This window comes from Miniopterus natalensis, chromosome 5 (assembly GCF_054644295.1).
Source record: "Miniopterus natalensis isolate mMinNat1 chromosome 5, mMinNat1.hap1, whole genome shotgun sequence".
In the NCBI taxonomy this organism is placed as follows: Eukaryota; Metazoa; Chordata; class Mammalia; order Chiroptera; family Miniopteridae; genus Miniopterus; species Miniopterus natalensis.
The window spans coordinates 32654080-32669208 of record NC_142085.1 but is presented as its reverse complement, the minus strand read 5'-3'; the positions used below and the strand labels follow the sequence as shown (position 1 = coordinate 32669208).

The window sequence follows — 15129 nt, the reverse complement described above, 5'->3', positions numbered from 1 at the left end:
CTACTTTTGTACACTAATACCATATTATTATAAATTGCATGTATAATATATATTATATATATAACGCATATACATATATGGCATTAAAATGCAGTCAGGGTGCATGTGGGAGGCAATCAATTGATGTTTCTCTCTTATATCGATGTTTCTCTCTCCCTTCCTCTCTCTTTCAAAATCAATTTTTAAAAAACCACAAACATATCCTCAGGTAAGGATTAATTTTTTTTAGTTTTTTTTTTATTGATTTCAGAAAGAGAAAGGGAGAGGGAGAGAGATAGAAACATCAATGATGAGAGAGAATCAACGATCAGCTGCCTCCTGAACACCCTCTTGGGGACTGAGCCCTCAACCCAGGCATGTGCCCTGACAGAGAATCTAACCATGACCTCCAGGTTCATGGGCTGATGCTAAACTGCAGATCCACACCGGCTGGGCAAGGACTAATTTTTTTTTAAAAGGCAGGATTTAGGCATTATTACCCAAATTTGACAGGAACGAAAACTGAAGCTGCAGGATGTTAAATAACAGGGCCAAGATTATTAGATCCGATGAGTTTGGGTTTTTTTAATTGATTTGGGATGGGAGGGGGGAGAGAAACATCAACCAGTTGCCTCCTGCATGCGCCCTGACCAGGGATCAAACCCCGCAACCTGGGTATGTGCCCTGACCAGGAATCAAACCTGACACTTTTTGGTGTATGGGACGATGCTCCAACCAACTGAGCTACACCGGCCAGGGAAGTCTCCATGAGTATTTATCTTTTGATAGAACCAACATCAGCCTGTCAATAGTTTAGATATTTCAGGCTGCATCTAACAAAACTGGAAACTGTGTGCTGCAGGGTTTACAAACACCAGGCTCCTTGCTTTCGAAGCTCACTTTTCATTTTACAGATGAGGGATTGAAGCAGAGATTATATAATTTCTCTCTTTCTCTACTGGGTAATACAATGAATCAGTTACAGGGTTGAGACTAGGATCAAGTTCCTTCAGTCCCAATCCTTACCGCCATGTACCAACTAGTCAAAAAAAGTATCCAGGAAATGTGAACGTAAAACAGAATACTGTGCCTCCATTATTAAAGCATCATTCCTGTTATTAAAGCATTACTCCTTTTCTTTTAGGTTCTCTCATCAAAAATGCTTTAGAAAAATGCACCAACTGTAAGGAGAATTTTAGTTGCTTATTCTTTGGGACTTATAATTCAGTTTTCCAGAGCTTTGATGAGCAGACTGGTTACCAAAAAAAGGGGGTGGGGGATGATAAAGGCCATACACTTCTTTTAAATAATTTGCCACTTAGGTAGAGCATATTTTAAAGTTAATATTATTTACTATTCCTATTAAATTCAATTTGTCCTATTTTGTATTATATGTTCTTAGAAAGGTGAATTTTACATTATACTTTTTGAATGAACCAACTTCATCCAAAATTACCACCATTATAATTGCAAAGGCAGGCTTCACCTGGAAATGGTATAATAAATCACATTTAAGAATCCCCAAACCTACTATTTTTGCTCTAAAAACAACAAAACCTATATTCTAAGAGTTCTAAGTTTTTAATGTTTTACAGAGATTGAAGTAAATTGAGAATCTGAATTTTAATTGGCATGTATTTATTGGAGTTGTGTAATTCAATAAACATACAAAATTTAACTAAACAAACAAATCAGTAACAAAAAGTAGAAGTAAATGAAAATAGGCAGAATCAATCAAGAGGCAAACAAATGTAAAAGAAAATTTCATTTTTATGTAATAGTACTGTATATGTTTTTTTTAAATCACTGTTTTATGTCAATGGGGCCTCTCCAGTGGGAGGAAAATTGTAAATAAGCAGGACACATAAAGTGTTTTACTGAAGGGGGGGAAAAAAGAGCCGTCTAGTGAATGGGAAGACAAAAGGTAACAGAAACAGATAGAAATAAAATGTGCCCTAGTTTAAATCACTGTCAATATCAGGAAATAATAAGTGATAGGCCACCTGATATTCCAAGTTAATGATTCATTCTTCTGAGAATAAAACATCAATTTTTTTCTTTAATCTTCCACAATCTTGGAAAGCACAGCTCTTTGTGAAATCCAACTAAGTGATACAACTACTTCAGGTTATGACTTCTGTTTGTCCTAGCCCAAATAAAGCCAAACACAGTTGAGTCCAGTGGCAAGTTCTAAGAACTACGGCTCCTTGGGCCTCCCTTCTCTTTCATCTTCGTGCATCCTCCCCTTTATCTCAGTACCTACTTCCTATCAGGCCCCTTAACGTTTCCTGCACTTTTTCCTTCAGACACTAATAGGTACATGGTTAACAACCATTTACTGTTAAAATAAATTCACACTAATGTATTATTTTGAAAGCTATCTGCATAATTTTCATAAATTTTATGGATGTACTACTGATTTGGCCTTCTAAGTTTACTGCTGCTTTTAAAGACTGAAATAAGTGGATAAAAGTATAGCAGCTACAAAATAAAGAACTGAGATTACCAACTATATTGTTGCAAACGATTAGGTCTATAGCAATTAGATCTTTTAAAAGTCCCAAAGGCAAAATTACAAAACATTAAAATAATCAATAGAATCTTACATATTAGTGTATAACGGAAGGATACTACATGCCTATGTTAAATCTGGAGGAAGAAAGGTAAAACCATGCAAATCAGTACTCTTCTACCCAAATTTCTGAAGAATGGATGGGGGAAAAGAATCTTACCTCCAGGTTGAAAGATTAATGTGTAAGAATATGAAAACAACTAAAAATGTGTACCACCTGTACATTTGTAGATATGCACAAAATATTTTGGTAAGAATATACAAGAAACTGATAAATATGGTTGTTCCTACTGAGGGAAATTGGATGACTGAGGGACAGAAACTGGAGGGAGACTGCTCACACTGTACCTTTTGTACCCTTGGAAGTTTGTACCATATCCATGTATTTTCAAATCCCCAAAGCAGTAAAATAATTAGAGAAAAACTATATTAATCCTGCATTGTTTCTATCCAGAGGGAACTTAGCCAGGGTATTCAGAGCAAGGAGACCCTCCTCACTGGTATCCTCCACTCCTACTAGAAGAACAAAGTCTTCTGATGATCCAAAAGGTTATAAATCAAATTGCATTAGTACATTTTTATAAATCTCACCCAAGTATACCTTACACTCACAGTATAAATACAGCATTTATTTACCATGTCTTTTCCCAGCATAAGCATCATCCTAAACAAACAGTACTGTTGCTGAAGATTCCATCATTGAAAATTCAATGTATTTGTTTTTGCTTCTTAGAACTTCAATGTATTTGTTTTTGTGTAGGAGAGGAAATACTACTTGCTCTACTACTTTCTATTCATTAAATTTTAGAACGCAGGGAGTAAGATTTCAAACTGCCTTAGCTGAATGTATATTTAGAAAAGAAAAACTCAATTAAAAAGAGAAAAATGAATATTTATAGTCCCTGAATAAATTCTTCATGTCAGTGACTCACCTCTACTACCACTTGAAATTTTCCACAATAGTTCTCTATCTTCCTCTCAAAAGCCACCAGGATTTCTTGCATAGGAGCAAGCTTTTCAGGACTGGTTTCAAGATCTTTTGGATTCCAGCTGCTGGAAAAGAAGGGCCACCATTTTTGGTCTCAGGAACTCTTTGGAAATATTTAATACAGAGTCCATTCCTTCAGTTTTCATAAAATTGTGTTTTAGGGGAGTTGTTCTCTTTCTGTTTTAATTGTTCTTTTTAAGAACAAAGCAAACCACACATTAAAAAATTTTAAATTTTAAATAATAATGTGGAATTAAAGCTACCAGTTTTCGCACTTTTCACAGTATCTAGATATTCTCAGATCTTGATTATCTTCTGCAGCATTTGCTTGTTGCTACAAATTCAGAGAATGCATTGTTTTTTAAGCAATAAAATTAAACATTGTTATGACAAAGATGAAGAAGTTTCACATCGCAGTCTTTTGTCATCTGTACTTACTATGAAATTCAGACCACTAGAATTCTAGGAACAAACTACTACTGTCATCCTAGGTGCTTAAGGTTCAGCTCAGGACTCTTCCCTCTGTCAGTCTTAGTGATTGTAACTCTTCAATATTTCTTGTAGGCTTCCCCTGATAATCTACCAATTACCAGTATTGTAGTTCAAGATCTAGTCACTCAATGCGTAGGCGACTGAGGGAACAAGCCCATCAGATTCACATTCTTAAAAGGAACATAACATTAAATGTCACTCTTAAACTTACAACATTTTAAGAGCTCCCTGCTTTGTCCCTGTACTCACCCTCTATCACTCAGGATTGAGACCAAACCAGCCTCTGGCTGCAACTTTCAACCTTTGCCTCCCATGACACACATAACTGCAACTGATGCTCTGGTCGCAGAACACTACCTTACTTTCTCAAATACAACATGCTTCCCCATCTTTCTGCCCAAAAGACCCTCATGTACCATAATATGCTTTTAGAAATTCATAAACAAATGAAACTTACAATAAAAGTAGTATTAAAACATTTAAAAAATATGTTTAAACTTACCATAATATTTATTTTTTTAAAAAAAGGAGTTACTACTTAGTAACTTGCTGAAGATCACACACCATTTATTTAACAAAGCCAAAACCAGAACCTAGGTCTACAGTGGATTACGTGCAATGAAATTAAAGTAATTATGTTTCTACATGATCCATTTATACAACTACTCATTCACTGGCACCTAACAATTTCCTACCAAATATAGCTTTCTATATGGGGATATATATATAAGCCTTTATCCTCAAATAATTTATATTCCTTTAGTTATACTCCCTCAGATCTATCTAGTTAGGCAATATATAATTAACAGTTAAATTAATGAAAGACTTCCACTAAGTAATATCTTACCATTCTTTTCAATGCTTTGACCCAAGGACTATAACTAATCACTAGGAAAACAGAATTCTAAATACTACTACTGATCTTTTTAAAATGTAACCTTAAAAACAGTTAATGAATCAAGAAAAAGCAGAAAATATAGGGCAAAATCTTGCACATTAAAATTCAAAATAAAAGTGACTTTTCCCCAAAAGGATTGTTTAAAAATGCACACTTATTGAACTTCACAGATTAAATTTTGTTACAGATAGTATCACATTTCTTTCTTCACCTTACTCTGCACATGCAGACAATACATAAATCCAAGACTAGGCTGACTGCTTGTTCTGCTCTTCTTTGAGGACACACTTAATGATCCTGGCAAGGAGTTAGCATAAACTGAAGATCAATCAACTTTACAAGTTAAGTGTGTATATAAGGCCATGACTGAGAAAGTCTGTCAGCTTGATGGAATTACAATAAGTACTCTTCCTACAAAATAAGAAAAAAGTTGCATGACCTTGGGTTTTCTTGAATAAATGTGTACTGAAAATTGTGTATTGAAAGCTTATTATGTGCCTGGTGTTATAAGGCACTATGAACATTTATCTAAAGGTCAAAATCTTGAGAGAGAGGTTAAACAATGTTCTAACACATATACATCAAATGTAGTTAAATCATGGAGCTCTCCAAATTAGCTTTTTTAACTTCATTCTATTAAATATTGCTTGTCTTGGGAATTTTGTATTAGCGGTGACATTTTTTGAAGCTCCCACAAGCTCTTCAACAACAAAAAAACAGTAGCTAGATAGAAAAACCAAAAACCCAGGGAAAATATTTACAATAAAACTTAGTGATGGAGTACCCCCAAGCTCCAAAATGGCATCGGGTAGCGACAAGGCCCTAATGATCACTACACCTCCCCCATGATGCCTAATGGGGAATCAGGTGGATCTGAGAACAGAATGCTAAAATAGTGAAAAGATACAAACTAGAAATTATAGTGAACAAATCTCAAAGAAGTGCATGAAATTGAAAGAATTTTTTATCCAATCCAATAGCAAGTAAATGGGTCCACAATAAGCTCGGAATGGGGGAAAACAATATAGCCTCTATGAACTCTCACAACGTATTCACTGAGGAGAAACTACCGGGAAATGATTAAAAGTTGAGAAGGACAGAAATAATGAATAAAGAAAGAGAATGTCCAGATAAAAGTAGGAGAAAGAAATGAAGCAAGAAAAATCTCAAAATAACTGACATTTTTAAACCTTAAATGAAAACAACTGAAGAGAGAGGTCTAGAAAAGCTATCTCAAAGTTCAATTCCTTTTAAAAGTAATGGAGCCCAGCCGGGCGTGGCTCAGCGGTAGAGCGTGGACCTGGGATCCAGGCGATCGGGATTCGATTCCCGGTCATCAGGGCACATGCCCGGGTTGCCGGCTCGATCCCCAGTCGGGGGTGTGCAGGAGGCAGCCGATCAATGACTCACTGTCTCATCACTGATGTTTCTCTCTCTCTCTCTCCCTCCCTCTCCCTTCCTCTCTCTGAAATCAATAAAGATATAAAAAAAATAATAATAAATAAATAAAAGTAATAGAAAACTAATGTCACACAAAAAATAATAAACAGAAAAGAAAGTTCTGGCTGGGTAGGCTCAGTTGGTTAGAACATTGTCCCAATACACCAAGGTTTAGGGTTTGATCCCAGGACAGGGCATATACAAGAAGCAACCAATGAATACATAAATAAGTGAAACAAAATGACGTTTCCCCCCTCCCCACCTCCCCTTTCACTTCCCCTCTCTCTCTCAAAATAATAACAGTAATCAATCAACAGAAAAGAATCAAGGTCAAATCTCATAGAAAAAGAGAATTAGAAGCAGAATAACATCTCTACAATGAAACACTAGAACAAACAGGACCAGAAAACAGATAGAAACTGTAACCTACTAATTCAAAACGAGCTAAAACACATGTACAAGATATGAAAGAACATGTAAAATGAGTTAAAAGACATGAAGTTATGAAAGAACACTAAATCAGGAATTAGAAACATTGAGAATTAAAATAAAAACTCAGGAAAGAATTAGAAATAAAAGAAAAAATATTCCTGAAATGAATATGAAATAAAATGGAACATGAGAACAAATAAACACAAGAAAATTGGAGAGGCAAAAGAAAAAAATACTTTAAATTTTAAAAAGAGGTAATGAAAGGGATCCAAGAGAAAGTGACAAATATAGGAGTTAAGCAATGAAGATCCAACATACAGGTAAGAAAGTCACAGAAGAAGAAAACTTAAACAAGGAAACAAAATACTAAAAAACTAATTTTTGAAATGTCACGGAAATAAAAAAAAAATTTGAAACTACATACTGAAAGAGCATACCACATGTAAGTATTTCTTGTCTTGAAGTCTCTTTATATTTAAAGACATAGATAGGTTAAACATAAAAGCATGAAAGAAGATATACAGTGCAAACATTAAGCAAAAGAAGGCTGCAATGGCTACAGGTAAATGCATAACAACTATCTATACCACTGCTGTGCAACAAAATGATAATCTGAGACAGTTACATCAATTTAAATTTTCTAGTAGCTTCATTAAAAAAATAAAAATAGCCTTGGCCAGCGTGGCTCGGTTGGTTGGAGCCTCGTCCAGCACACCAAAAGGTGGCAGGTTCCATCCCTAGTCGAGGCGTGTGCGGGAGGCACTCAATCAATGTTTCTCTCTCACATCGATGTTTCTTTCCTTTTCTCCCTTCCTCTCTCTACAAAGTGAGCTAAGAAACTTGAGAGCACAAATAACACTCCTCTACAATAAAAATAATCTTCATTTTAACTCCTTCAACACAGACACTGAAAATAAATAATTGAGAATTTATAAATAACGGAGGAAAATGAAAAGACTTAGGGTTAATGAACTAGTACAAAATTAAAAAAAAAAAATTAAAGCTATAGTATTTATAAAAGTATTAAAAAATCAGTCCTTTCAAAAAAAAAAAAAAAAGAGACCTAGCTGGCAATAAATCCAATAAAGACATTTAATCTGACCATGAACTACATTTTTTTTTAAAATTTTTATTAAGATTTAAGGTGAATAACTATTTCAATGCTAAAAATCACAATAAGTTTTGGAAGATAAATTATTTTCTTTTAAAAATAAGCATACGGCAATTCTAACACAGCTATGGTATGGTAGAACCCCTAAAAAATTATCTCACACACAACATATATATAAATTAACTAATATAAATATGTTGTACATATAGCCAGCTGATAAGAAACCTTGTGGCAAAACTTTAGTTACATTTTACAAAGTCACACAAAAAATATTTTTACTTAATAGCTCAACTGGGCTCAGAGATAAAATCATATTTCCACATTAACTAATAAAAGATCTAAAAAAAACCCAGAACTAACCAAAACTAAATAGTGTATCATCTTTGAAAATTAGAAACATGATTTTCATGAAATGTTGGCGTGGTGGGAGGAAAAGACATAGAAGTATATGCAGTAAAAGTATTTCTCATCTACAAATAAATACCACCCAAGCATTTTTTTATATCAAGGAAATTCTTATAAAATATCATATGAATAAGGAACACTAAATCACGTGATGTTTACTTCCCCTAATCTGAGTTAAGAGTCAGCGTCAATAAAAACCAACTTCAAAATATAAAAATTCCAATGCACAGCAACCCAAGGGTCTAGAAATTAGTGTAGTGGTTGCCCCTGAGGGACCTGATTAGAAACTGGCACAAGGAAACTTTTTAGGGTGATGGAAATGCTCTGTATATCTTCAATGGGCTGTTAGTGACACAGTATAGACATTTGCCAAGACAAATAAAACTCACTTATATCTGTAAATTTTTTCTCTGTAATTACACCTCAATTTTTTAAAGCAAACATTAAAGAAAGGAAAAAAAGAAGAAAGAGGCAAGGTATAAATTGAGTTGGATTATATGAAACATACCTATCACCACAGGAAATACGGTATGCTTAAATCTGAATTAGGAGCAACCTCAATAGACAACTGATGTGATATACCTAACTATACATCTCAAAATGCCTTGACATCGAATACTACTAAAAATAAATTATGTTTCACAAATATGCTCAAAAATTAATTAATTTACACTCAATACCACACAATAAATCAATTTATTTACTCAGCACTGCATTTAGCAACCAATTCATCACAGAAGATTCACTAGAAGGTTAAACTGCTCAAGGTCAGAAAGATATTCAAAGCAGCAATACTGAGGGTTTTACATAATGAACAAGTGGGCTAATACTACAAATAACTGACAAGTTAACATTATTGAGTGTTTAAAATATTCCAGGTCCTGTTCTAAATGCTTTGTCAATTTTAATTTGATCCTCATAGCAACCTACAGAAGTAGGCACTATTACTATTCCCATTTCACAAATGAAGAAACAGACACATGAAATTAAGTATCCACCTGTAACCATCCAGGTCTAACTGACAGTCTAACTAGGAAAACTTTCTTAATCACTTTGTTCTACTGTCTATCTACAATCAATTGCCTTGAAATTTTCTAGGCTAAAATAAAAGTTGTGTTCTATAGTACAGCACCTTGGGGTCTTCACCACCTACCTCCTCATTTATATTACACGAGTCCCAGAATAATTTTTAAGGAACAACTTTGGCTTTACTTACAAAGAACATTGGATGGTACATCTGTCTGTGTGATTAGGCTTCTCTATTCTTTTTTTTTTTTTTTTTAAGTAAAATTTTATTGTCTACTCATGTAATTTTTTTTAAGCGCATCCTAACCACATTTCTCATCAAAGGACACCTGGAAGAGGAGATATGTGGTATATGGAGCCATAAAGAGCATTCTCTGATGACAAGTACTAACCAAAGTCTTACATTTCAAAATAATAATTCTTATTTCAGGAAGTTGGCAGTTGGAACTATACAAGTAGTGTTTAAATACAATTTCAAAGACTGTATATTACTTAATAATTGTCTTCTAAATCCCTACATTTTTAATAATACAATAGTATCCTATGGTATACCTGTAACCTATTCCACAGAAAACCAATGAACTACAGCCCTCTGACTGGGAAGTTCTGCTCTAAGCTATAGGAAAAAAACAGCTAATCACCTGCTATTCAACTCCTTTCAACTGACTAGTTGAGAAAAATAATATTTCTAGAGAACTGAATTGTCCAGGGATTTCATGTTTTGTCCTTAGTTTGGAATAGTCATTAAAAAGACAATACACTTTGGGTTTTGAATGCTTCGTACCTCCATAACTCATTACAAACACCAAGTTACATTTTTAAGGTACATTTCACATTTTCTTAAAGATAACTTTAAGAAACAACATCATGAAATGTGTTGACAGTTACTACAGAACACTAACTTATATGAAATGTTCAAAAAGCTCTGCTTCCTTGATGTAACAGGTAAATTTTCTCAAGGATCTTGAAAACACATAAAGTACCATGCTTTCTTTTATGCCCTAGCCAGCAAAAAGCTCAAAACTTTATTTAAAACTGAACTAAATAAATTATGCTTGCCTATATAGCCTAAAGATCTCGACTCCTTTTTTTTCCGTCGAGGATGTCTAAGGTTTAATTTTTTTAAATATTTCAATCCTTGCTACCTCTAGAATTTACTTTGGTATAAATAAGTCTTCAGTATAGAAGTTTTACTTTCTTTAACCAAATGGATGTATCTTTTTAAAAATAACCTATTTTATTACCACTCCCCATTCTCTCTACCCTTACCTCACCCCATTCATGCCAATTTTTGTGTTTTGTTTTGTTCTTTCTGATTGTGAGGTCTGTGTATCACTAAGGTTCAACTACATGTATCTGTGTATTTAGCCTTCATACTAACAAAGTATTTTGAAAGGGCATAAGAAAAAGTAGTGTAATTTCACTGCGAATTATAAAATAAAACCAGTAGAAATAATCATTTTTACACCAACATTCAACCTTTAAAATTAGAAAGTATGATTTTGCGAATTTAAGACTGTCATACTGGAAATACAGCAAACCCTTAAAATTACAAACTTATCTCTAACAAAGCTAAACCATCTGAAACAAGTCCAAATCAGTAATCAGAACATTTGCTAACTGGGCTGTCTTCCAACTATTAGGCCTGTCTGAAAATCAAGAACACCTCTCCTGTGAGTTAAGTTTTTATGCTAGAGGTGGTTTATTCTTTATCTTTACCCAGGCTCCCTCTACTGACAGGAAAACAAAACAGACTATAGAATTATACGGGTAAATTTCATCAATACAAGGAAAAGGAATTCATTTTTTAAATACTTCAAAATCACTATTTTAGATAAAAATAGATTATAAAAACTGACTTTACTACAGACTCAAGAAGGAAAAACATTGTCAATTGACAATTCAAATAACACGCATATTTTATATGTGGCACATGCCATTTCAACACACTACATTTCAATATTAATCCTTAGATGTAAGGATTAAAGATTTTAAATTCACTCTAGATATTTTTAATAATTTATTAGTAAGAAAATGTTTACCTGTATCTGTTCCGGTGTCCATTGGTCTAGGTTTACTGACTTGACCCTGGATATATGAACTCCAAGATTTCTATGGATTCCAGCACATCTGATGCAAATAAACACACCGATATTCCAGGAAGCCCATCGGGGACCTAATTAGGGAGAAAAAAAAGGAAAGCAAATATTAAAAACTAAAATATCATGACAGCACTTAAACATCATTCTGGGTTTTTTTGAATACAATTATAATGGAGGCTTACAGAATTTACATGCTTAAATTTTCAAATGGCACCAGCAGCAGACTGCTAAGAAGAATGTGTCTTGTTTGTACTGAAAGGTTATAAATCAACTTTCAAGAACCTTAATGTGTTTACTAATTTTGCTTTTGTAGAAACTTTCCCCGAAATCTAGTAATTTAAAACTAATTTATGAGAACACTTTTTTCACTCCACGTAGTTGAACCAGGAATAGTAACATCCCACAGTAAAAAGTTCTTTGCTTAAAAGAACACTAATAAATAAAAATCAAAGAGATTTTAAAAAATAAAATTCAGAAATTAGTAAGAAATAAGCAACCAACCTAATTTTAAAAACGGGCAGAAAGATATGAATGGGTAATTTACAGAAGAAATATATGGCCAATTAACATATAACAACAAACACAACCTCACTAGTAATTAGGGAATATGCCCTTTAAAACTATTACAATCTCCATTTTGAATTCAATATATTAGAAAAAAATTTAAATCAATTAATATTAAGTGTTCGCAAGCATGAGAAACAACAAGGACTGGCTCCAGAAGCCTTGTATCAGATTAATCTCCAATATAACTCTAAGATTATGAAATTTAACAGATGAACTGAGGTGTGCTATAAAATGTTAGCTCATGGTCAAAAAATTCTGAAAAACACAATAGAGAAACTCACATAAGTACACAAGAATACAAGCCTCAGCTGTACCCTTCTTCATACCTTTGAATGTTTTTTCTTGATAATTTTAAATGTTCTTATGACTATTTTTACATATTGCTTGTATAATTCAAGCAAAAATGGAAAAATAAAAATAATATCTAGAAATTTTGTCAAATAGGTCAGAGGCTTATACTAATAGATTTGTATGAATCATTTTACTATAAAAATATATACAGTAAGAGGTATCAATTAAAAAAATCAAGCTTTTCAGAAAATTTAGGCTTGTTTTAAGCACATATTTTTTATCTAAAGGTCAGAGTCAATCTATAAAATAACACTGAAGCTAGTAATTATAATGCAGTAAAACTAAATATATCCTCCCAAATTCCTTAGGTAACAGGTTATGCATATACAATTTATGCCAAAATATCCTACTTTTAAATTTAGAAATGACACCTATAAAGTGACAAACATCTGGGGCTTGCTCTATTTAACTGCTAACAGTGTCAAAATAAATTCAAGGCCAGAAGACTGTGCTGTCAACCTACTCTGCCACCTTTGAGCTGTATAAATTACATTGGACAAGAAACAAACTGAGCAACAAAGGTTCTCACCTATTAAACAGAGTTAGGATTGGCTGTCCTCATTACTTAGGTGAGACTTGTATGAAAAACTTGTTGAAAGTTTTAAAGCACTACTTAAGTACAAGTTTATGTCATATTAAGAAATTTTGAAAATCAAAATACAATACTTTTTCTTCTCTAGAGAAGTTTCTATATTGGTCAGCAAAACAAGTATATCTTAACTTTTCTCAAAAACAATTCCCAAAAAAGCAGTGAGTCAAGAGCATGATGGGGAAACAAAAGATTTTCAAGGCATTCCAAGTGCAGCTTCATTTTTATTCTTAAAATAGAATAATCCCCCTCAGCATATCTGCTAGGGGACCATAGCCAAATGGAGACTTTTTCTCTATAGCACAGTTTTCCTGATGTAACAAAAGTTACAACTGAATAAATTAAACAGGAAGCATCATTTATATGTGATAGGACTACCAATGCAGGTAAAAACCTTAGCACCCAGTACAGTGGTGCATTTTTATAATAAGCAAAGGTCATACAGGTATTAAAATGTATAAGAACATGTACAATAATGCTAGCAGTAATAGAAAAAAATAGGTATGTTATATTGAGCAAAAGCTTAAAAACTAGAGATAACTAAATGTTAGGTGATGCTTGGGTTTTAAACAATTTAAGGCTATAAAAACCATTTTCTTAATTCCTGAAAGGGAAAAAAAACCACTTTGCTATCATTTATGGGAAGCTTTAGTTCTAATAACTTTTGACCAAATTAAATAATAATGTAATTTTGTCAATGCATCTTTCTTTGGAATATAGTTATCATATGCTATCATATCTTAATAATATAGTTATGAACCTCCAAAAATAGATGTTTTAAAGCCTAACTGAAATTACAAATGTATTATCCACTCTAAAAAATTAGCCTTGTAACATTTCCTAAAATTGCCTTGATAATAGCCCCTCAACACGAGGATTTCATGAAATCCTCATTTTCATTCACAAAACTATTCAATGAGTACTTACCTACTATTCTGTGACAAATAGGTGCTGTAAAAAGACCATAAACACAAAGTTCCCAATTCAGAGCAACAAGCCAAGTACAAATATGTATAACCATTTAAAAAACAATTTGTTGAAATCTAGTCAAGTTCTAGATAAATAAACTCTTCTACCAATCAATCTATTCTCTCCCCCACCCCCTTTCTCTCCCTCCCTCCCTCCCTCTTTCTTTCTCTTTCTCTCACAATCAATTTATATATGTAATATGACATATCTTTGTGCAGGTACACACTCACACACACACACAACACACCCTACAGCAGTATTTTAAACTGTAGGTTGCGATGTATTAATTTAATCTCAACAAGTATTTATTTTTAGAAGAGAAGGAAATGAGTGCATCATATGAAGGGTAAATATTATTGTTAGACTTTCAGAAAAAACTAGTAACGTGTACAGACACAAATACATACAACATCAAGTCATGCTATAAAATGTTTGAGTCACTGTCAAATAGGCTGAAAACCACCACAAAGAAACTCATACATGTATGCAAAAAGCCGTGTACCAGAGTATTTATAGCAGCATAGTTTCTAAAAATTACTGGAAATAACTTAAATGTTCACCAGTATGATTATCTCACCAGTCAATGAAATACTACACAACAGTGAAAAGGAATAAACTACACATATCTGCATGGATAGACCTTAAACAAAACATGTAATAATCAATTTTAGCATAATGTGATATATATAAGGGGCAATGAGGTTCCCCAACTAATGAGACAAAGTCTGTTGGAAGGCACACAGGTCTCACAGAGGAAGAAAAGTCTGAAGTGAAACTTAAAGGCTAACTAATAAGCAGTAGGTAGAAAATATGTCACAACACATTCTTGGCAAAAGTTTAAAAAGGAGCAGTATGGTCGGGGACTTTGGTATAGCTGAAGCATAAAGTATTAAAGTATTTGGGGGAAGTTTTCAGGAGATAATATGAGGACAAGGTAATAAAAGACCTCACATGGCAGGCTAACTGGTTTACCTTGGCTCCCATGGAGAAGGGCCCTAATACCTCTTCCAAGTTCACTAAGGCTCTCCCATTCACCTACTATGATTACACATGCCCTTTCTTGCCTTCAAGCCTTTCCATTTGTTGCTCCCTCTGCCCCAAATGTTTCTCAGGTCTTCGCATACCTGACTCACTTCGTCCTGGAAGCCTTGGTTCATATGGGGCCTGCTCGTGAAGGACTTCTATGACTTGGCTGGCTAGAGTTGCCT

At 33.6% G+C, this 15129-nt stretch overlaps 1 protein-coding gene across 2 annotated transcripts in view; it reads right to left on the bottom strand.

Moving 5' to 3' along the window:
- SMAP1 (small ArfGAP 1) overlaps positions 1-15129 on the bottom strand; it is a 106687-nt gene that overhangs the window by 66311 nt on the left and 25247 nt on the right. For both annotated transcript variants that reach the window (XM_087817469.1, XM_087817470.1), the window contains exon 2: positions 11386-11519. In XM_087817469.1, the coding sequence (XP_087673595.1) occupies positions 11386-11519 (134 nt within the window). The remainder of the gene's footprint in view (positions 1-11385; positions 11520-15129) is intronic.